At 32.0% G+C, this 24,864-nt stretch overlaps 2 protein-coding genes across 3 annotated transcripts in view; one reads left to right on the forward strand and one right to left on the reverse strand.

Annotated features, from left to right (window-relative positions):
* LOC139484829 (U3 small nucleolar RNA-associated protein 18 homolog) overlaps positions 1-23,526 on the reverse strand; it is a 69,638-nt gene extending 46,112 nt beyond the window's left edge. For both annotated transcript variants that reach the window (XM_071268820.1, XM_071268819.1), the window contains exons 1-6: positions 23,239-23,526; positions 19,846-19,919; positions 18,408-18,503; positions 17,068-17,135; positions 15,415-15,539; positions 11,807-11,890 (exon numbers count right to left, since the gene is read on the reverse strand). In XM_071268820.1, coding sequence (XP_071124921.1) covers positions 11,807-11,890; positions 15,415-15,539; positions 17,068-17,135; positions 18,408-18,503; positions 19,846-19,919; positions 23,239-23,448 — 657 coding nt within the window. In that variant the 5' untranslated portion in view covers positions 23,449-23,526. The remainder of the gene's footprint in view (positions 1-11,806; positions 11,891-15,414; positions 15,540-17,067; positions 17,136-18,407; positions 18,504-19,845; positions 19,920-23,238) is intronic.
* LOC139484827 (uncharacterized) lies at positions 400-9,510 on the forward strand. Its single transcript, XM_071268817.1, has 6 exons — positions 400-501; positions 2,099-2,723; positions 3,482-3,522; positions 3,886-3,994; positions 5,540-5,594; positions 7,730-9,510. The coding sequence occupies exons 2-6, from the start codon at positions 2,100-2,102 to the stop codon at positions 8,563-8,565; spliced, it is 1,665 nt and encodes a 554-aa protein (XP_071124918.1). The 5' UTR covers positions 400-501; position 2,099; the 3' UTR covers positions 8,566-9,510.
* Positions 23,527-24,864: the final 1,338 nt, after the last annotated feature.

A 24,864-nucleotide genomic window follows, 5' to 3' on the forward strand; every position in this document is an offset into this window, starting at 1 on the left:
TTTTTCTTTTACAAGACAATAATCCACACTGCTTACAAAGCATTGGTATAACAATTTAATAAATCAACCCTATGTTTGATATAACAATGTATATGCAGTTTATCATTTCATTTATAATGTGATAAGGCCATTTAAAGTATATATCTAATAATAAATCATCTTCTATAGTTGAAAAACTAATCAAATTTAGTTTTGTAAATACATGTGTATTTTATATGCCCTTTGTATGTTTCCAATTTTACTGTATCTTTTATTTCCTCAATATAGTCATTGTGAACAAATTTACCTTTAGAGGACCCTATCTGACAAAACTTAATAATATATGTATAATCTTTTGTAAGTAAATCAATAACCAGGATACCCTTATACCTTATCATGTGAATTATGTTTAAAAATAGCAAGGGTATTTCCACAATTGAATGGTTTTCCTGTGAAAGCACAATTGGTTTTGTTTCTTATGTCTACAAAATATTTACAAATAGAAAATGAAATAGAATAAAGGTTTGTAGCATTACCACTTTTCTTAGTTTTTCCAAAATGAAAGTTTTTTAAAATGTTAAATGATTGCATCTTATTTAAATTGAAAGTAGAAATTATCAAATCTTATTCAAAATAGAAGTACAAAATGTACAATGATATTACCTAACAAAATTAATCAGTCTATACATATAAAATCATCTGTTCCTACTTTTGAACATTAACCCATGTATTTAGAAACAAGAATGTGTCCACAGTACACAGTTGCCCCACTCACACTATCATTTTCTATGTTCAGTGGACCTTGAAAATGGGGTAAAAACTCTAATTTGGCATTACAAGATCAAACCATAGGGAACAAGTGTACTAAGTTTCAAGTTGATTGAACTTCAACTTCATCAAAAACTACCTTGACCAAAAACTTTAACCTAAATCGGGACAGACCGATGGACGGACAACCGGATCAAAGAAAGAACGGACAAACGGACACACAGACCAGAAGACAATGCCCCTCTACTTACACAGGTGAAATTTGCTCACATGAATTTCGCATGAATCTCACATGAAATTCACATGAAAAATTTCATGTGAGATTCACCTCAATCAAGCTTATACATGATTCATGTGAAACTCATGTTAATTTTTAAAATAGAGTATTTCAAATAACATCTAAATTTTCAAATTTAATTAAAATCATGAAAAATATCAATTTTTGTTGTTGTAAATTTCGCGTAAAATTCATGTGAAAAATTTCACATCAGATTCATGTGAAACTCAATTCACATGAAACTCTCGTGAACATTTTCATGTGAATTTCACGTGAATTGAGTTTCACGTGAATCTTATTTGAAATTTTTCACATGAATTTTACGCGAAATTTACAACAAAAATTGATATTTTTCATGATTTTAATTAAATTTGAAAATTTAGATGTTATTTGAAATACTCTATTTTAAAAATTAACATGAATTTCACATGAAATTTTTTTATGTGATTTTCATTTCACGTATAAGCTCGTTTGAGGTAAAATTTAGATGAATTTAAATTCACGTGAAATTGATGTGAGTGAAATTTGCCTGTTTAAGTGCACCAATGAAGGATTTGTAGGCACACCAGCAGCTGCCCTTAGTCATGCACTAATATCGTTTTAAAAGTACAGGTACAGAAGGTAAAACATCAATTACAGGTGCAAAGCTGAAATGGTGCCAAATCAATCAAAAAAGTACAGCTGTTTTAAATTACAGGTAAAACTAAGGATTATATCAATGATGTTTAAATAAAAAAAAAATCCAGAAACAACAAAAAAAATTTATAAAAAAAAAAGTGTTGCTAAACTTTTTTGCCTCAGTATATATATATAAACCTTAGATACAAGTTTTATAAAAATCTGGCAAGAATGTTCACTTGAGAGCCCTGATATGACTGTACGGGTTGACAGGCAACCACCTGGTATATGTATGTCCTATGCAAAGTGTTGCGCAGGAGACAATTAGAGATAAGGAACAATTTTGGGACATATATTTCTGAGTCAAACAAGTTAAATATAAAGTTAATGTGGTAATATTTAGTACCTGAAAAGCTTAAACAATTTATTATTTAATTTCTTAAATGCTGTTCACAGAATGGATAGAGAAGACAAGAGAAGGTACCTTGTTGTTGGCTCTGTGATACTAGAAATTGTTTCTCCACTACTGCGAAAGAAGCTAGAAGACTGCTACACAAGTAATGGATTTGGCTGTTTGGAAGATTTTATCAATAGTCTTCCTGTCAAGCACATTCTATTTCATTTGCGTCACAAAAATAGAAAATGTTGTGTGGACACTGCTAATTGTGTAAACCAGAAATCCCTTCCTCTTAACTATAGCCAGTGGAATCGTATGTACACTGCCGGGTTAAAGAAACATAACTGTCATTGCAAATATACATCCAAGCCTATTCTCTTGAATGATCTTGACCTCACTTTGTTAAGTTTGATTTTACTTAACTGCTGTGCCCTGTCATTAGATGAAGGCACGTTGATTTCGGACCTACGAGAACTCAAGAACATCTATCTCAGCCACAACACTGATGGTGCCATAACTGAGACAAAATATAACACACTCTGGACAGACTTGACATCTTATGTTCTACAACTGGACCCAAGTAAACAAAATGACCTTGTAAAAATACAAAACAGACCATTAGATGAGTCTCTTTGTCAATATTATGTAACATGTCTTCTAGATGTACATGTTATACTTGAAAAGGTATGTATTTAAAGTCAGTATACATGTAGTTACTAGTACTGTAAACCATTTAATTTTCAAAAGCAATTGATTTTTTGACAGAAATGAAATCCCTGCATGCCCTGCGAAATTGTATGGAAAGTTCTTAACATAAAATAAAGTACATGTATCCTATTAATAATTTGGTTTACAGAATAAAGATTCATAATGCATTGGAATTGTAAACTTCAAGATTGAAAGCAAATAAATTTACATATAAATAGTTTGTAGTTCAGTCAAATAAATGCATGGATGCATCATATATACTTGCCAAATATGGATTTGTTAGAACATCAACTTTTATATTTTAAAACTAGTCACAGGCCATAAATAATGATCAATCAGCATTATTGATATTTTCAACTCACAATAATTACCACACAAAGAACATATCTGTTTAACTGGTTGTGTGGTTCACAAGAAAAAAAAATTAAAAAAAAATTAGCATATGATGGAAAAGAACAGATATGGGTATTAATCCAAGACCCTAAATCAGTATATGCATGCACAGCAACAAATCTCCTAAAGAAAAGGAACAGCTAATCTAGTGCTATTCTTCATCAAGAGGTCATAGGGAGGCCTTCAACACAGAGACAATAAACTCTGTGGTTGGATGACAAAAGTTATAAGTATTGACACAAGATAACATTGTAATTTGGCACCAAAAATAAATGCAATTGAAGAAAGAGGATGCTATGTGTAAAATGACGATTAAAAGCTACAATGTTTTCTTTTTTAAGATTGATACAAAAATAGATGCAACATCTGCAGAAATACAGACAACTATTGGCAATGGTAATACTGAAGTAATGGAAACTATTGGCAATGGTAATACTGAAGTAATGGAAACTATTGGCAATGGTAATACTGAAGTAATGGAAACTATTGGCAATGGTAATACTGAAGTAATGGAAACTATTGGCAATGGTAATACTGAAGTAATGGAAACTATTGGCAATGGTAATAATGGAGTAATGGAAACTATTGGCAATGGTAATACTGAAGTAATGGAAACTATTGACAATGGTAATACTGAAGTAATGGAAACTATTGGCAATGGTAATACTGAAGTAATGGAAACTATTGGCAATGGTAATACTGAAGTAATGGAAACTATTGGCAATGGTAATACTGAAGTAATGGAAACTATTGACAATGGTAATACTGAAGTAATGGAAACTATTGGCACAAACACTGCTGAACTACTGGCTACAATGGGTATCAACAATGCCGTGTTGATGGCTAAAATAGAGGTAGGATTTTGTTTTGTTAAGGCTCCTGGATTAGTGGCTAAGTGGTGCAAGAAGAGCACCTACAGAGATCACTAGATCAAATCTCAGTGGCAATGTGTATTATACTCCACATTCAATTGTTCAGATAGATTATTTTTCTTGCCTAATGTTTTGGTTCTTTGTCATGTTTGTGGGATTATTTCTTTGATATCAAATTCCAAGTTGATTTGAATAAGTTATAGAAATTTCTAAAGTTAACTAACTGAATTTTGTTTAAACTGACAATTTGAACTCTTTTTCCCTATATATTAATGAAATCCTTAAAGTCATCATGGTCATAAGAAACCTCAAATTACAAAAAATAATGCATATGTTTTTTTTATAAATCAATGGATAGTTTCCATCATAAAACTTATGTACATATACTTTTTTCTGAAGAAAATTCTTTAATTTGTTCATATTTAGAAGAAGTTTACTTTATTTTAATTGCTTCCTTGCAAGAAACACCCTGACATATTGTCCGTATGTAAAGTGACCTCAGTGTGACCCTTCCGTAAAAATCTGGTGATTGCACTACGCATGGATGTCCTTAAAATAAACTATAATTATCTGATTGTACATATTAAACACGTGCTCAATATCCATGCTTTTTGTTGATTGTTGACAAACAGGTGACAATAGTTAAACTTCGGCTTCAAAACATGAATTTTAATTACCTGCCATATTTTCACAACAACACTGACCGATTGAAAAAAAAATTGACGATTATACAAAATTTATTCGAAAAAATGATAAAATCGTGCAAAGAAGACTAAGTTTATGATGTTTGTAGGCATTGGTTCAAGAATTGGAATATCATTATTTTTCACCGGTCACTCGTTTCTTATGACTTTAAATTTGACTGCAGTAAATCAAAAACTAAATACCTAGCATTTCAATGGGCAATAAAGAATCAAAATAGCTGTTGCTAGAGCTTTATCAAAATTTAAGTTGATTTGGAAGAAATTTCTTAAAGTGACTATCTGAATGGAGTCTGAATTGAAAATAAAAGATTTATTTACATAATAATTAAATCCTTAAATTTGACGGCAATAAACTAAACTACCATATAACATGGCATTTTGTAAGACCTATATTTATTTGAGATAGCTGTAGAGTTTTATCAAAAACCAAGATAGCTTGGAATTATAGAAATCTTTAAAGTTGACAATCTAAATTAAGTCAAGCCTATTTTACTTGAAAATACTGGTCGAACTGGTCAAGCATTGGTCAATACCATATTCAGACTAAGATAAGATTATCAAGTACTCAATCAGACTTATTTAGTAACGTCTATACCAAATTCAAATATATCTAAGTACTGACAAGATTATGTTGAGTCTTAATAAATAAAATATGTGCTCAACATTACGTTCAGTATCACCTGAGAGGTGTGCGACATATGTTTTTGTTGGATAAATTGATCAACAGACAGACAAGCAAACTGTTGGACAAGTCCTTGAATGCAATATTGAATCAAAGAGATAGGAGCATTATAAATAAACTAAACTTCTTTTCTTTTTTCAGGAGGTATTACAGAATATGATCTGTCAGAGATGTAAAAGAAACATTAACGAACAAGGTAAGGGAGACAATCATTACAAGTTGTCTGCTATCCACGCTACATAGATAGACCTTAATGTTGAACACTGAAGAGAACAAAAATATCATTATATTGATATGTACAGTTTTTAAGATGGTACTATAGTTTCTTTGAAAGATTGATTATTGCTTGCTTAAGAGCATACAATACAGGGAAGGTAATGATGTTGGTAATTTAAAATGATGTTTTCGCGACGTCAAACTGTGACATATCTTTTTTTTTTAAATCAAACTGATTTAACTGGAAAACAAGTTCATGGACCCCTCTTTTTTTAAAATAGGATTTGGTTTGACCAAGTAGGAAGGTTATTTGTACCAACTTCCGCGAAAATATCTATAATGCAATTTTTTAAATAATGATAAATATACAGCAAAACTTTGTGGGTCTTCTTAAATCATGAACATTTGATAAATGCGTTAATTCTAAATAAAAAAAGCATAAATCTATAGGATACTTATATAAAACAGAACTGATTAAACAAAAAACAGCTTGTGTTTATCTTTGAAAACCAAAAGTTATGTACTTTGTCGAAAGGAAAAATACGTCCACAAATCTGTATTTTAAGCAAATATCTAAAATTTCCACCTCATTTTACTCACACATGAAGGTATATTTTTTATAACATATTTGATTAATTCATGTAAAAAATAGCTTATATGCAAATTTTCATCAAAATTTCATTATGGGATCAAAACTGTATTGGATGTCCTTAATGTCCACTGGCCATTGAAATTTAGAGTTTCAGTCAGTTGATATATCAAAGTCAAAATGAACAAACCACAAACAAAGGTAAAATAAATAAAACCTAATGTGTCCCCTTGAATACAGATTAACCCATATTTATATTGTGAATAAAAGTACACAGGTATCTTTTATGTAATGACAACTACCTGAAGTCTTGTGATATCTAAGTTTTGAGCAATTAATGCAGCAAATAAGTTATAAAGGCTTTATTCTCTTATAAGTAGATTTTTTTTTCACCTTACAAAGGGTTATTTAGGTATTTTTAACATTATAAAAGGTCAAATGTCATAAATCCTGAAAATGAATTAAAAAATTAGTCAAATTTAACCTTACCTGTCTAGAATTGAGTATCTTTATATCTTAATACAATGCTCAACTTATTAATTTCTTGTAAGGACATTGTTCTCTTATTTCCATCAAACCAATTTTTATGAGAATATGTCAGTGATTTTAAATCATTTAAACTCATGCAGCGTATGCATTCTCTTTACAATTTCAAATGTACCTGTTTTGACTTGATTATCACTTTTTTCAAAAGTTGTTTATTAAATTATTACTTACTGTAATATATATTATACATGTATACTCAATTGTGTTAAATAAAGGCCTAAAGCAAAAAGTGAACAGAAAATATATGTTATATTTCAAATTCAATATTTGGCGTTTCTATAGAATATTACACGGTTCAAATTGATTGTTACATTTAGGCATTTATTGCCCTACCCCTTTTTAAATAATTCTATCCTATATTAAACAACCATTTAAAGGGAGTTTGCTTCTTAGTTGCGAAATAAACTTTTTGAAAAAAAACCAGTTTATATTGATAGGAGATTAATAAAGAAATCAAAACAGCCAAAAAAATACATAATTTAATGTGCTTGTTTTGGAGATATTAATCGTTAAAATGTTGGCGGTAAAATGTTCTCTCTTGACTTTTCATAACTTTATCGTTGACAAGTTTAAAATCTCAAAAACTATTAAAATTAAAATCTTATCAGACTTTTACATATGCCTTATTCTTATTAAAAGATTTATAAAAAGAAAAAGGGGTCAATAGGCAATTTTTTTAGGCATTCAAATGGATAAAACCACAGGATTTCGAAAATCTGACAAAATTCCAAAACATGACATCGAACATCCTGAACTTAATTTGTAGTTTCAACTTTCAATATCCTGCCATTTATCATTTTGAGATTCCCAATCTTATTTTCATATATGCATTCATTAAAATATCTATATTCCGTACTTATTTTTGTATTCACTGCCACTGTACAATGCTGTAATAGAATAAATGAGGAAGTCATAGCATACAAATAAATTCAATGTAATGTATACAGTGATTTGTATTGAATTGTCAATTCATTTTTCAGACAAAAAGGAAAGAGATTTACACCCGTACAAACTAGGACATTCTATCTTCAAATTAAATCATAAGATAAACCTGACATCAGTAGCTGGTGGTGACTTGGGATATGTAACAGATATGGTGATGATGGATGATGGTAGACTGGTGATATGTTTACCTAACAAGAGCAGACTACTGATCTGTGATACAGATGGATCACAGGTAGATAGTATCCATGTACAGGGTAATCCATGGCATGTTACAGCAGTCAACAACTCTACAGTAGCTTTTACACTGTTGAGCAGTAAGTGTATAGAGATGTATGACATAAACAATAAACTCAAACTTAAATCTATATCAGTACCTGAAATGTTGTGTTTGGGGAGTGACATTACAACTATAAACAACAAGTTAGTTGTATGTGGTGAGAGCAGCCTATATATCATAGATCACCAGACAGGAGAGGTGGTACAGTCAATACAGACTGACTGTAATCCTTACTGGTTACATGGTTTTGGTGACAGAATATTCTACTGTGATAGAAACTACTTGAACAGCAAGCTGTATTGGTACAGTTATACTGATGACAGACATCACACCCTAACATTACCATCAGCACCCAGGAGGATGACTACATTACAAGATGGCAGTCTGTATGTGGTGTGTAGGGATGGATCAGTACAACACGTGTCATCTAATGGTAAACAGTATAAAACTGTTAAAACAAATGGACTGAAAGAATGGAAGTATTGTTTGATGTCACATATGTCATATAATTCAAACCAAAGAAAACTTGCCACACTAGCTATAGGTGACAAAGAGATAATAATCAAAGTCTTCCAGGAAATAATAAAACTGTGAAATAATCTTCTTTATATGCATATGTATATGTTTAATTATACTGGCAATATGATACTTCAGAAAAAACAGAATATTTATAACAGAATGTTATAACATTTAATTCACTGCTGAGATCCTTTTACATGTTTTAATCAATTTCTAATTTCTGTATAATTTTATTGTCATGGTTTGTAATTTTAAATGAACCAAAATCAATTATTATTCATTTACATATAATAAAGTTTTCTTGAAAAAGGTTCAGCTTAAAGGGTATATCTAATCCAAGATGTGGTATGATTGCCAATGAGACAATTCATTAACAGCTACCTTGACCAAACACTTTAATCTGAAGTGGAACAGACAGACGAACAAACAGATGGACAGACCAATGCATAGATGCACAGACTTAAAAACATAATGACCCTAGGTGGGACAAGAAAATGAAAGAAGAACAAATATGTAACACAGCAGCAAGTGACAACCACTAAATTGCAGGCTCCTGACTTGGGACAGTCACACACATACAGAATGTAGTTAGTTTTATTAAATATTTATAGCAGCATTTAAGATTATAATTACTACTATATACATGATGTTCCAGCTGCTTTAAATACAATTGTAAAAAGTAGAATCTATTGTTTAAGATGTGACAATTTCTTATCTTAAGTCACAGCTAAACAGAACCTATGCTATCAAATGCTTACATCGTTTATAATATTAAGATATTTCCAGAACATGGCAAAAGTCTTTTGGATTTTGTTCTAATGATTTGCTTTTATTCCTGTCTAAGATGGGTTTTTTATTTCTCACAACATATGGAAAAGATTTTTGGCACATGACAATCTACAGTGATAACTTTTCACCATTAACGAAATAAAACAGAATACTTATCCCTATAGAGATTATTTCCCCTAAATTTATAGCAGTTTTTTTATAATTGCTTTTTCTCTGGAGCTGTATTAAAAAGTATCTTTTTCGCAAAATAACTTATAAATACTAAGAATGTTTAAAAAAAACTTGTATTGAAGCAATACTATGTCCTTCCCAGTGATGGCACGTATTTTAACACCCACCACCCACAGAAATTAAAATACATTAGAACCATACTCCCTTTGCATGTTGGTATTTCAAATACAACGTCACACTTAAGGAGGCTCGCGGGTATAAAATTTTCAGAAAAAATTAAACATTTATTTTTCATTACAAATTTTATTCATTACCTTTAGTAGTTGTTACTTTATCATATGGTACAAAAATCTTTCCAAAAAACCAATTCGTGTTGGCCCTAGGTGACTTTTAAAATGTAGATATCATTGAAAAAGCTCCAAATTATCTCCCTTTGGTGCAAAAATGCCATTTTTTGGCATTAAAATTGAAATATCTTTTTTAACTCATCGGTGACCTATATTTTTTATTGTTGTTTTCGAATAAGTTGAACATAAACTAAATAATTGTAAAATTTAAGCAATTTCTGTAATTTAGTTCTTTTTTTACTTCGATATTACTTCTGTTTCTCCTATTAGTTCAACAGAAAAAAAGGACATTAACTAAAATGTATGCTTCTTTCGATGGCAGATTGTGACCGTAAATGAACGGTGACCCCATTTTTTTATTTCATTTTTCTTTTAAGTATAAGATAAAGTTCATTTATAGAAAAATAAAGCGAAGTCCTATATTAAATAAAAATTTCGATTTAGACCCGCGAGCCCCCTTAATACTTAAAAAATGCTTTCCAAAAAGGGGGGGTAGTATTTACTGCAACAACCCTCAGGATAAAGCTGTTAATTTAACAGACATATGACATTGATAAACACAGTGATATTGTTGGCTTTGTTCAAAACTACCTCTACCCTTATTTATTGGGAAACTATGCGTAATTTTTATCGAATTGGGAAATTTATAATAAACCATGAATTTGACTGGAACTTCAATTTGCAGACCCCTTTTCAAGAGGTAAACCCTCATTTGAAATAAGACCCCTTATTGTCAGTGATGATACCAGCTAGGTAGCAAATAAACTGTAAGCACACATCGGCAGGGGGTCTGGGTCTGCTCAAGGCCCCCAGCAGGTCCAGGGCAGAGCCCTAGTAGGGGGTTCAGGGGGGCAAAGCCCCCCACGACGGAAAACGGTTTTCAGCATTTTAGTTGCATAATTTTGTGTACAAAAATATCATATTTACTTCTTTTTTTCCCCAAAGGGAGTATAATCAGCAAATTTATGTATAGGCACGTGCCTAGTCGAGCCTAAGGTAGCTACGCCCCTGTACATAAATAGACCCTCAAAGCTGCACATATAATTATTTTAGGCTTGGAAAAGGTTTAAATGAGTGTTTTTCAGTTTGTAATTATGCAAAATTTGTACTGAGACTGCACTGTTTGGGAATAATAATTGTCTTTTTGGGAATAATTTTAAGCCTTTTCTTTTTAAATATGGATTCTTCTCAAGGGGAAAAAGCCTTTAATGTCTGGTAATTTAGGGCAAATAATATCACTGTAACATGAACTGGAAATAGTTATGTTTTCCATTTTGTAATAGAATCCTTAATTCTAACAGTTATTTTTTTACATCACTGGATACCTTTGCTTGTGGACTTTCAGTCCCTGAGGGTATAAATCAGCTCAGTAGTTAGTGCTTTGGTACTGACATAATTTAACAAACTTTACTAAAACTGTCCATTTATAAATATTGAAATTATTATAAAACTAAGGTTTCAACTCCCTCAGGCAAAATTGGCTTTAGATGAATTTGGCTATTTATTTTCGGTATTTTTGACATATAGCTCTTCAACGATTCTCGGTACTTATCCATCTTCGGATTTCAAATATTTGGCTTTGAGTGTTCCTGATATAGGTAAATCCAGAAAAGCACTTCGGACACAATAAATTATTAAACGCGTTGTTTTCCATTTTTTTTTTTTAAAGTTCCCCAACTCTGGAACAACAAATAATTTTTTTTCAAATCAAAAGGGAACTGTCTTTCATAAATTCAAAACATGCTTATGTTGTCTTAAAATTTCATGGCAATTGGTCAAAGCAAATTAGATGTGTCTAACAAAGTATTGATGGACATGATAATGAATGGAAAGAGTATTATAGTATAATGTCTTGTCCAAGATGGCTGTATAACAATAAGGGCATGTTGTTTAATTGCCAAATGAGACAACTAAATGATATGAGTGTAACCATCTATAGATCACTCTATGGCCTTCAACAACTCTAACTTGTTATATAATTATATTCTTGATAATGTAAATACACCTACCTGAAACAGATTAAGAGTCTGATTCATACCAGCTACCAGCATCACTTGTGAGGTTGGATGAAACTCAGCAGAATTTAGTTTACACTGAAAAATAAAATTCATTGAATAATTTCCAAATCTTTATCTTTTCTAACCTTTTTAATAATATAAGAGGGCATCAAGATTTTCTATCCATTTCAATCAAATTCAAAAAGGAACAATATACGACGAAAAAATTTTCAAATTTTGCGGTCGTATAAAAAGTATTTAAGGATATGATATATTTAATTAGATGATTTATAATAAATGTATTATTGTAGTATTAAACCATTATCTTTGACATTCCAGCCACTGGCCTACTTCAGTTTCTTTACCTTTGTCTTCTTAACTACATAGTAGAAATAAACCTTATATTAACTGATAGAACATGAGAACTGAAAAGAATCAGAATCCTGGGCAGGTTTCAGACCTAAACATTTAGTGCAATTAGACATTATTTAAAATACAACCACTTCTCCTGTCATTTTCAGAAAAATAAGGCCACTTCATAAAATTCAATGAAGGTTTGACAAATTTATTGATGTCTAAACTAGAGGCTCTAAAGAGCCTGTGTCGCTCACCTTGGTTTTTGTGAATATTAAACAAAGGACGTAGATGGATTCATGACAAAATTGTGTTTTGGTGATGGTGATGTGTTTGTTCATCTTACTTTACTGAACATTTTAACTGCTTACAATTATCTCTATCTATAATTAACTTGGTTTAGTAGTTTCAGAGAAGATTTTTGTAAAACCCAACAACAGGTTGTCCGATTCACCTGAAAAAATCAGGGCAGATAGATCTGGACCTGATGAACATTTACCCCATGTCAGATTTGCTCTAAATGCTTTGGTTTTTGAGTTATAAGCCAAAAACTGAATTTTACCCCTATGTTCTACTTTTAGCCATGGCGGCCATCATGGTAAGTTGACCGGGTCACGCCACACATTTTTAAAACTAAATACCCAAATGATGATTGTGGCCAAGTTTGGTTTAATTTGGCCACGTATTATCAGAGGAGAAGATTTTTGTAAAAGATAACTAAGATTTACAAAAAATTGTTAAAAATTGACTATAAAGGGAAATAACTCCTAAAGGGGTCAACTGACCATTTCGGTCATGTTAACTTATTTGTAAATCTTACTTTGCTGAACATTATTGCTGTTTACAGTTTATCTCTATCTATAATAATATTCAAGATAATAACCAAAAACGGGAAAATTTCCTTAAAATTACCAATTTAGGGGCAGCAACCCAACAACAGGTTGTCCGATTCACCTGAAAAATTCAGGACAGATAGATCTTGACCTGATGAACATTTCAACCCATGTCAGATTTGCTCTAAATGCTTTGGTTTTTGAGTTATAAGCCAAAAACTGCATTTTACCCCTATGTTCTATTTTTAGCCGTGGCGGCCATCTTGGTTGGTTGGCGGGGTCACGCCACACAATTTCTAAACTAGATACCCCAATGATGATTATGGCCAAGTTTGGATTAATTTGGCCCAGCAGTTTCAGAGGAGAAGATTTTTGTAAAAGATAACTAAGATCTACAAAAAATGGTTAAAAATTGACTATAAAGGGCAATAACTCTTAAAGGGGTCATTTGACCATTTCCGTCATGTTAACTTATTTGTAAATCTTACTTTGCTGAACATTATTGCTGTGTACAGTTTTTCTCTATCTATAATAATATTCAAGATAATAACCAAAAACAGCAAAATTTCCTTAAAATTACCAATTTAGGGGCAGCAACCCAACAACTGGTTGTCTGATTCATCTGAAAATTTCAGGGCAGATAGATCTTGACCTGATGAACATTTTTACCCCATGTCAGATTTGCTCTAAATGCTTTGGTTTTTGAGTTATAAGCCAAAAACTGCATTTTACCCCTATGTTCTATTTTTAGCCGTGGCGGCCATCTTGGTTGGTTGGCTGGGTCACGCCACACAATTTCTAAACTAGATACCCCAATGATGATTATGGCCAAGTTTGGATTAATTTGGCCCAACAGTTTCAGAGGAGAAGATTTTTGTAAAAGTTAACAACGACGGACGCAGGACGACGGACGACGACGGACGCCGGACGCCAAGTGATGAGAAAAGCTCACTTGGCCCTTCGGGCCAGGTGAGCTAAAAAACTTCAAACCCAAACTGTATCTTAATGTTGTGGAAAAGCAGATTTTGATAAAAATCAACAGACAGCAACTCAAAGGAAACAAGTTAAACTGTGATTAGGAGATCAGTAATGATAACCCCAGTATAAGCATTAAGTTACCAAGAAGTTGATAATTATATGATTATTGAAACTAAAAATGAATTGCACAGTATAACATGCTTGCATTAAGGTTGATACAAAATATCAAGAAGCCCTAATTGTAGTTCCTGAGAGAACTGTGTTGGGACAGAGGATATTATTAACCTGGTAATCATCTGTCATCAACACAACATTCTTAATGAAAAAAACCCATGCAGACACAATGACATACTTCACTGTTAGCACATATAAAGTGTGTTCAGTTTAAAATTGATAAGCAGATTCATAAAAAGATTTAAAAAATAAGTTCAATAAAATGCTCTGCAGAGCATAGCTTAGTATGACTGCAGAGGTTGATCCCTGAAAAGTTGGGCCAGGTATGGATATTTCATTCAACCTTGTTACAGCTCTGAATTTGGATTGGGATAAAATGATTGACACAGCATAGGTTTCTGACACAAAATGCATGTGGTCAAAGCACAGAAAAATTTGAAAGTGCACTTCTACCTATCTGTCCAATACTATAAATTCAGAAATTACTGCGTGCATTTATTATTGCGATTTTGTCATTTCAGACTTAAATGCAATTTTAATTTTTACGATTTTGAGAGAAAAACCTGTTCAACTCATATAAAATATTTCAAAATGCTAGTTTAAATTATTGCGTTAACAACTCTGTCGCATTTTTCGCACTAATTTCTGAATTTACAGTATCCAAAAACCTAAATACACAGATAATTTTCTCATTTTTTTTAACAAATATATTCTTTATTCACAGATAAATTCAGCATATATCAAAGTTTATCAAGAAGATATTTTTTGTATTTATCAATGGACACTATTATCATTATCATTATGTACATGATGTATGTTTGTGTCTGTCTCAATTCAAGGAGCCTGTAATTTAGTAGTCTCAGGACTACAATGAAATCACATACCATTATAAAGCAGCAAATTCGGATGATCTTAAAATAAAAACCAGCACAGGAAATATACTTTTCTCTTATATAATATAGTAAAATGTATACAAACAATGACAAAGATTGGGACTTGGCCAGCTTAGCTGCATGCAACTGATTGAGGTACAATGCAAACTAAAGCATAACTGATTAACAAAACATATTATGAAAGTGATATGTAGTAAGGCCCTTTACTTGTCCTTCCTTTAATTGATACCACCTTCAGACCTTAAAACAGACTTTACCTGTACAGGATTATCCCTGTTTCCATCAGTACACTGTTTAATCTGTATGATACCTTTAGATAATGACTTAGAAGACGTGATATAATCTCCAGATGACTGTATACATTGTAACACCTGAGAACAGTCTTTACCTGTACAGGATTATCCCTGTTTCCATCAGTACACTGTTTAATCTGTATGATACCTTTAGATAATGACTTAGAAGACGTGATATAATCTCCAGTGGACTGTAACAAATCTTGAACGTCAGGATCCTCTGTAAATATCAAACAAAGTAATGTGAACTTCAACAAATCAAACATGGTAGAAGTGTGTTACAAGACTGTGTTCATAGTACACAGATACCCCACTCGCACTATCATTTTTTTTATGATCAATGGACCATGAAATTAGTGTCAAAACTTTAATTTGGCATTTAAGTTAGAACGATCATAGTATAGGGAACATTTGTACTAAGTTTCTGGTTGATTTGACTTCAATTTCATCAAAAACTACCTTGCCCAAAAACTTAAACCGGAAGCAGCATGGACAGATGAACAGAATGACAAACGGAGGAACGAACTGACTCACAGACTGAAAAATATAATGCCCCTACTTATGGGCATAAAAACTGAAATGACATGAAATTCTCTATCCATCATGGTATTAGTTTGGCTAAAGTTCCAATCTAACAATCTATCACTTTTCTTGATCAATACCCTTTAATTATAATAAATTATTGAAGAATTTCTAATATTTTCTCATTATTTGACACTTTTCATACACACTTCTGTGAATTCATTAATATTGGTTAGATACATATTTTCATGGATTTTGTGGGTACAGGGGAACCATGAATTTATATGTTCAACAAATTACAAATTACAAAGAAATGTAGAGTGGGGTGCTCATTTTCACCATATCTTTCTATGTTTTCTACAGTTGATGTTCAGGTCTATATGTTTATGAAGTATACTGATATTTCTCCATGAAGATAACTTCAAATGCAAAATATTCTGAAGCTTGAAAACATGTTTGTTTGAAAATAATCATCTGAAAATAGATCGAAGGGTGTTTGAAATTTCTTAATGTTTGGTCAATGGGGGACACATATTCACCGTTTTACCACATCTATTTTAAACCAAATAACTGCAGCTTTAATCAGTATTTATCAAATCAATTGCATTATAGATGAATAGCAGACATTTCAAAGATGTAAAGGACTGAAATTAAGGGCAATCAGTCAAAGAATTACTACGAAATATTTCTTTGAAATCCTGTTTTTGATTCAGGAAATTGGCCGTTAATCGTTTTCCATTTTTTGGTCCTTTGCGGTAAGTGCCTCATTTTTGTCTAAGGGCTATTCCAGAAAAAAATGTATGGGGGGGTTGGAAGGCACATTGTATTAATAATACATGGGTGATGGGTATCAGAGCAACTTTTCACACTGTAATGCACTATAATTCTCAATTACAATTGTCTGGGTGGCGGGTGCTGACATAAAATGCCTTCCAACCCCCCCACCCCCTACATTTTTTTCTGGAATAGCTCTAAGTGTAAAGAATAATCATATTTGTTATCAAAAATACAATTTAACTGCATATTTCTCCCATTTCAGCCATTGTTTGAAGTTTTTACACCTCAAAATCATAAAACGGTGAAATTGTGTCCCCGGCGAATATGTGCGCCCCACTCTATGCAAACTTTGCCAAAACCACGAAGTTAAATATCCAAGAATATGCAAGTTTTCCTCCATCAACAAAAATTTGTACACATGAAAATAAATGACTCCACAGCACACTTACCGTCTGATTGATCTGTATGTTCTGTTGGTAACCTCGCCCAGTTTGGTATAGAATGTACTTTGTGGTGTCTACAAAATAGTGTTCTATGGTTATAAGTTTGTTTTTAACGAAATCAAATATGTTTATAAATGCGACATATTTTTATCAGCAGTACCGATATTAACGTAACAAAGTTGAGAAATAGACATGTCCCAGAAAAGTGGAAAATATAATATTTCTAAATAAGAACAAATTTGTTGGACCCTGTCTTAAATGTGTTTTTTAACAGCTCACAAGTAATGCTGTTAGAGTAAAATACAATCTATATATGTTTATCAATTAATTGATTAGATTATCATGATTATTGCCAGTTTACATAAATTAGTACATGTAGCAAATAGTTTAAATAATTAGTACATGTAGAAAATAATTTACATAATTAGTATTATAATGAGTTATTAATTTTGGTATAAAATTCCTGGAACTATTATCTAGTCTCAAGTAATAATGTTGGGGGTTTTACGTCCATAAGACAACGACCCACAGCAGACGAAATAGGTATGCTTTTCAGCTTTTGTGTTTCCATTTTGTAGATGGTTTTCCTAGCTAGTACTTGAGTATTGCTAAAAAAATTCAGAGTACTTGATTGGTAAATCTCCACCAACTTGACATCCCAAGTAAAAAGTCTTTAAACATGTTAAAGATTTCAAACATGTATTTTAGTATGCTACAGTCATGACAGTGCTTTTCACCTACATACAACCCGTCTGTGGAGCTAAAATCCATAACTGTTGGAAGATCAAAACCTTATTGAAGTTTAAGAGCTTACTTCCAAGTATCTTGACATTTTTAAAACTTCCTTGCCAAATTTTTCAATCTATTCTTCACTGAAATAACTACCTTAGAATATGCACCAGTTGTTTATTATTTCCCATTTGAAGCATCTTTTAGTCTGGTTCCCATCCGGGTTTAGATAAACTTGTACATTTCTATAGCACACTGAATATTTTAGATGAAACCAACCTACCATTTTATATTCTTGAATGGTAATTAGTATATAAGCATGATTAAGCAAAATAATAAGGAGATGTGATATGATTGCATGCTACTGAGAGAACTATCCACTAGAGTTAAAATGAAACAGAAGCCATGGTAGTAAGCAATTTAAAGCCATTGTGTGGACAACAACAATGTAAAAATGCCATACTGTGAAGCTATATATGTATCTAAGGCCCACAACAAGAAAAATGTGAAACATTTAAAACTAAAAGGTATTTCATAACAAGTTCAGGTAAGTCACCAGTAACATTAGAAAGTTACTACATGATGATGGTTAATAAACATGATCAATAAATACATACTGAGTTTGTAAATGTTTGGTATACTGCTCTGTAGGTACGTCTCCTTCTTTTTCTGGTTCTTTATTTCTTGAATTTTTCATTCTTTTCACACTGATGCTAAATTATAGTAATAACAGAACATATTATCAAACATTTACTATAGGATTAAACACATTTTTTCTAGAGGTTATTGATGTGTAAACCGGGGCGATTAACTCACAAACTGAATAAAAGTCCGAAGAACTTTTATGTTAAGTTTGTGAGTAAGAGACCCGGTTTACACATCAATAACCTCTAGAAAAAATGTGTTTAATCCTTATAATTCTTCAGCCAAACATACGCCATTATTAATTTACATTATTTGTTTGACGGCTACTATATTTACCATCAAAAGCGCAATGGCATGTCGTAACTAAGGAGTACGCCGCCATCTTGACTTTCTAAAACACATAAATGTCCGATAAATGCATCAGAATCTAAAATGAAATAGCACCTACCTCAAAAACTTCATTTTAATTAGATATTATCCGAATTTGAAGCGTACACGTAACGAAATAATCTTTCCCTTGAAAATTTTCATTCGTGTGACGTCGTGTTTTGCCATGACGTAAATTCGCCAAATCCTTCATCAAATTTCGCGTAATTTTATTAAAATTTTATTTTTATACATTTTCGAAACTTAAGGGCATTTATTTATTTCCTTTTTTTTTGTTATATATGCATTCGAATAGAAACAACTGTTATGCTAATTGTTTTATAATCTCAATTTGCTGAAAATCCCAGTATCCTTGCAAGAATGTGTACTGCGCATGAATAGATTACGAAAGTAGTTTCGGAAACACGGTTTATCGAAGTGTAAACCAAGAGAAAAATTCTAATTGACCAATCCAATTCAAGTATTTATAGATATGCAAATGATATAAGAATTATATGATTATCTCACTTACTGATGCTAATGATATATGAACATGTTGAAAGAGAAATGACAAAACAAAAAGTCTGTTCTGGATTATACTTCAGAGCCATTTACTCTTAAAACACATATTAAACTTGTCCATTAAACTTCCAGACAGACCAAATCCAGATTTTTTAACCCAGATCTTAGGTATTTAAAATTAAATGTAAGAATACCAGAACTTTTCATGTCTCATTATAAATAAACCTATGTTCTTAAAAATATATAGGGAATCTTAACATTTTGTACTGATCATAAACAATATATGGTCTTTGGTCTAGAAAATCTTTGCAAAAACTTCATACTTGAATATCAAGATGCTTCAACTAAACATTATGTGTGCTATACATGTACCAAAAAAATATTCCCTATAATGTCAAAATTTATATAAAGAAGTGATTTTTCAAATTTAAACATACAAGAATGACAAATATATCACCACTAAATAACTTTTTTTATAAAATCATGTAAATGATAAATAATTCAAATACATGTAGTAAATACCTCCCAGTCTTATCATCGTCATCTTCCCAAACTGGTTTTCTGTTATCTGACGGAGCATTCTTCCTCTTTGTTTCCTAAAATACATAACATACTTAGTTCAAACACACAGGTACTAAATGACTGTAGATCATAAGCAAGCTTAGTGGAGCATGACCTGAGTACCCAATGCTATTTGTGGGATTTCTATTACTCAATTTTAATTTTCTCTTTAGATACTTATATTCTTCCTTTAACTTTTTAGTGTTTTCCTTTTGTTCCATTATAACCTTTTCTGAGTGTTATGAAAATCAGACAAAGCAAAATTTGAAAATCTTATTTTTCACATGTTTCACTTTTATATATTTTCTGATAGCTGAACTTAAGTTTTTTTGCAGTTTATATTTAAAGTCAGGTTGGGGTTTAAGTTTGACAACACTAACATAAGCAAACCAGGTCAAATTCTGAAATCAAATTAAAAAAAAATTACCAGTATACATTTTGTACTTCTGCATGTTCTGATGAATTTGGGATTATTATTTTTTTAACATCAATAAGTTTGTCAAAACGTGCGTGGAATGTTATAAAACAGAACCTGCTTCATTGCCATGATTTAAAAAAAATAGCATTTGAAGATTAAATATGATTACAAAATTGATACATAAATCTGTGACTCCATACATGTACAATGTATGCTTGGGCATATATCCTGAAACAGTTTTCACTCAGGTCTGAGGTAAAACTGGAGCTGAAAGAGAGTGATGATAGAGAAATTATATGGAGAGCTACAACAAGCCAAGGCCAAGAAAGAGTCGCTTCAAAACGTTGCTCTTGTATGTTTCATCAAAGTATGCTTCTACCGTGTTACGGCATATACTCAAACTAAGAGAAGTTAATCAAGAAAATTAGTTTGTTGCTGAAGCAGTGTCAGATCGTTGGAAGATTAGTCAGGACATCGCTTAGATTATTTGGTGATACTGGTATATCAGAAACCCAGTCTTTAGTGTGTTCTATCATATGTACACCAAAAAGAGAGAGGAAATTTCTCAAAGCACAAAAATGCAGCAAGACACAAATTATGTTACAGCAAATGGCTAGTCTTGCATTCGAAGCTACTGGTGGCGAATATCAACAGAGATTAGATGTTATTCAGAGCATTACAAATTTTTGAAGTCATGGAAAGAAGTGTATGGTTCTTGAAGTTCTGGAATCTGATTCTTTGGAAGTTACAAGTTCAAGTGACAATGAACATGAACAAACAGACGTGCATGTTAATGAGGATATTGAAGACATCAATGATGTAATAAATGTAACAGACAATAAAGAAAATGATACTGATAATGTTCATATATTCGAAAATTCACGAAAACTAGTTTTGCAAGAAGAAGAAAGAGATGCCGCTCAACAAGAAGAACACCTACTGGATTCCAGTTGTTGTGGATTGCGTGTTTCGCATTACTTCCACCAAATATGAAGAAACGTGGAAGGCCAAAAGGTTTGACCCAAACTGTCATCGGTCTTCCAAAAAAGCATACCGGAAAAAGCAATTGTGTACCATTTCATAAGAAAAGTTCCTAAGAAATTTATTAGACTGGTTTGTTGGAAGCGATTTGGCAAAAAATAATGTTAATAACAACATTTTAATAACCGAGGAACAAGTTGAAGCAAGACCTGAACTTTTAACTGCCTCTTGTTTTGACTCAATTGTAAACATTGATTTAATCAAAATGTATTGTCAAAAAGATGAATGGGAAGCTATTAAGAGCGTATATAAAGGGAAGAAAAAGAACCCTATCTACATATGCAACATATGCACACATGATGCAGAATCAAAGGAAGCCAGTGTAATGTGTAGTTCCTGTTTGGAGTGGCAACATTTATCTTGTGCTAGATTAAAACAACTTCCAAAGGCAAAGAATTGGTTTTGTAACAATTGCAAATGTTAAATCAATTGTGTTCTTTTGAAATTCGTAGAATACAACTTTTAATATTGTCTTTTTTATGATGTACCTAGTTTTACACAACACTATTTTTATCGCATGGCAGGCTACTTCTTCTTCTTATGGTATCCAGTTATCCATCAGATTTTTGATGATTACTAACTGCTGCGCATGCGTAGGATAATAATAAATAAATATTTACAAAAGAAAAGTGCCAAAAATATACAAATACTAACATGACATGTGGTTAAAACTATTTACATAACTACTAGGTTTACTGTTTTACATTGTAGAGAACAGTAGGTGTCAACTGTTCTCTAAAAATATTTAAGGTCGGAGAAAGTACTACCTTTGGAGGTAGTACTTTCCATTGTGTAATAGTAAACGGAAAAAAGGAATATTTGTAACAGTCTTTAAATGTAAGTATGTGTCTGTAAGTTTGTGGATGGAATTGTCTGGTTCTATTGTCTGTTGGCATGAGTAAATCTGATGGTATGGCGACAATATGGTGAACAATTTTATAGAACATTATGAGTCTAGTTTTAAGTCTGCGTTGTTGTAAGGTAGGCCAATTTAAGGTATTGAGCATGTCTGTAATGCTACTGGTGTTGTGGTACCGATTGCAGGCATACCTAGCTGCCTGACGTTGAACCATCTCAAGTTTATTGCATTGTTGATTGTTCAGCAGTATGAGGGTTCCAAACCGAACAAGCATATTCTAGTTTTGGTCGGACAAGTGCTAGGTATGCCTGGGACTTAATGTTTGTGATTGATGTTTTTAGATTTCTTTTTAGAAATCCTAGACTTTTATTTGCATTGCCAATGATGTTGTTTGTATGCTGGTTCCATTTTAGATCAGATTGCAGTGTTAAACCAAGATATTTAGCGGCGGAGACAGATTCTAGGGTATGACTGTGAAGGATGTAGTCTTTTTTACTTGTATTTTTCTTATTTGAGGCTGTGAGAACTGTACATTTGTATTTAAACCAAAGATTTTACACAGATTTGGACATCAACTCTTTTATAAATATTTTAGAAAAAAATATATTTAGTAATGTATATGCAAATGTGTTTTCATGCTTTTTTAAAATTAATATTATAAAGTTATAAATTATCTATTGATTGTACTGTACATTATTTTCAATGCTTGATATTGTGATAAAATGATCTTAGATTATTAAGCTTTTTTATTCTCTACGAATCACATCAATGAACAGTTTCATTCAGTGCCGGCTAAATACCATATTTTTGCTATTTTGCCAGTGCCGGTCAAATAGAAAATTAGCTATTTAGACGGTGCCTGTCAAATAGCCACTGCCCTTTTTATAACATAAGGACCAGACAAAGGTCTGGAATATATCAAACTTTAGGAAGCAACCATTTACATGTAACTTAAAGGGAATTATGGGTTTTTTTCTATGTCAATAGGACACAAGGACTGATAAATCCATAATATTTATCAACATCTCTCTATTACTTTGTCCCTAGACTGTAATTCTTCCAAGTTGTGAAGCAGGTTTTCTTCACCACCAAATACAGCATTCTCGATGAGTTTGTCCTCTGGATCCTCATACTTTTTACTACTACCTAGCGGTTTTATTGCTTCCTTGTTAAATTTTCCAGTAGGGAAATTATCTCTTTCATCTTCAACTCGGTTGGAAGGAACTTTAGATGTCCTTCTCAACATTTTCAGGGAGAGAGAAAATTCAGAAAACGTGCTGAAAATAAACCGGATACACAATATGAGTGTCTAATGAAAGAGTCCAAGACGGAATCCTAAATTCCGAAATATGCGACTTTGTGCATTCTTTTGTAAAACGTCATTTTATCAAATATATATATATATACAACTCGTCTAAACATCAACCCAACAATGTTAGATCTGTAAATTTGCTTTCGCAAATTTGTGGTTCTTCCCTCGCCGGGATTCGTACCCATGCTACTGTGATATCGTGACACCTAATCGCCTGCACTGCAGCCGTCCCGCTAGACCACACGACCACCTGGGCTCTCAAAAAAAGAGCTTTCGCTGGCCGTGTGTTACCTTTCCACGTCAGTTTTAATCTAGCGGCGTACTGCAGTACATGATATATAAGGCATGAAGATGTTATATATATATATTGGAATCTTGTATTTTCAACACCCATGCTATTTTTTATATTTCTAATGGAAAATGCAGTTGTAAGCCCGTGTTCTGTTTTGTACATGTATTTTCCTCCGTTATATGTCGGAGCACTCCCACTTGGGATATATGATAATATATGGGTTTAATGCCGCCAGTTAATCAAATATTTGCAGTGTGGTGGGGTGCTTAATTTAAAAAAAAATATATATACAGGTAAGACTTTAGAATTTAAAAAAAAAAACAAGTATTTAAAATTAATTGCTATTTAATTCATTTATAATTCTACTTAGTCGGCTAGGTTTAAAGTTATCAAGTTTCAATAATCTTGTATGACACAATCACGATTGCATCTTTTTATCTTTTATAATCACGCTGTTCTATAAGTAATGTTAGTTTTGGTTTGCTCAAGTTGTGACGAGGGTTGTCAGTTGATTCAAAATTCAATTTTTTTTTTGAAAATGACCATGATATGACACTTAAGTATTCTTTTATTAAATATCTTACTTTACGACATTGTAGTAATACTATGACTTTTTTTTTTATCTTCGACCCAGCTCATAGTGCATAAAAGTGAAACAAAGATTAGGAGATCGATAAATTTTGGTCCTGAAGGAGGATGTAGGACAAAATATATCGACCAATCCATTAATGGTAGACAGTATATCAGAAGCATCAATACCATCAACATCAGGTTCCAGCATTAATTCACCATCATTCAACACAACATCTTTCAGCACTGATATACCGATCATGACATCATCACCAAAACCAACTAAAACCAAACCAGCCACTAAAAAACAGTTAAGAATATAATAAACATCAATTTTCAAAATCTCAGAAAAAAAGGCAAACTACTCGAAGCAATCATTGAGTCAACTGAGCCAGACGTAATAATAGACACGGAAACCTGGCTTGATCCAAACATCAAATCAAGTGAGATTATACCAGACTACTTCCATTATGACACGGAACGCCGAG

Source organism: Mytilus edulis, chromosome 8 (assembly GCF_963676685.1).
Source record: "Mytilus edulis chromosome 8, xbMytEdul2.2, whole genome shotgun sequence".
Classification (NCBI taxonomy): domain Eukaryota; kingdom Metazoa; phylum Mollusca; class Bivalvia; order Mytilida; family Mytilidae; genus Mytilus; species Mytilus edulis.

Bases quoted from the DNA above. Each gene is read 5' to 3' on its own strand.
- LOC139484827 (XM_071268817.1), top strand. From the start codon at position 2,100: ATGGATAGAGAAGACAAGAGAAGGTACCTTGTTGTTGGCTCTGTGATA. The intron at 2,724-3,481 runs GTATGTATTTAA...TTCTTTTTTAAG, and splicing joins TACATGTTATACTTGAAAAG to ATTGATACAAAAATAGATGC. The intron at 3,995-5,539 runs GTAGGATTTTGT...TTCTTTTTTCAG, and splicing joins TGTTGATGGCTAAAATAGAG to GAGGTATTACAGAATATGAT.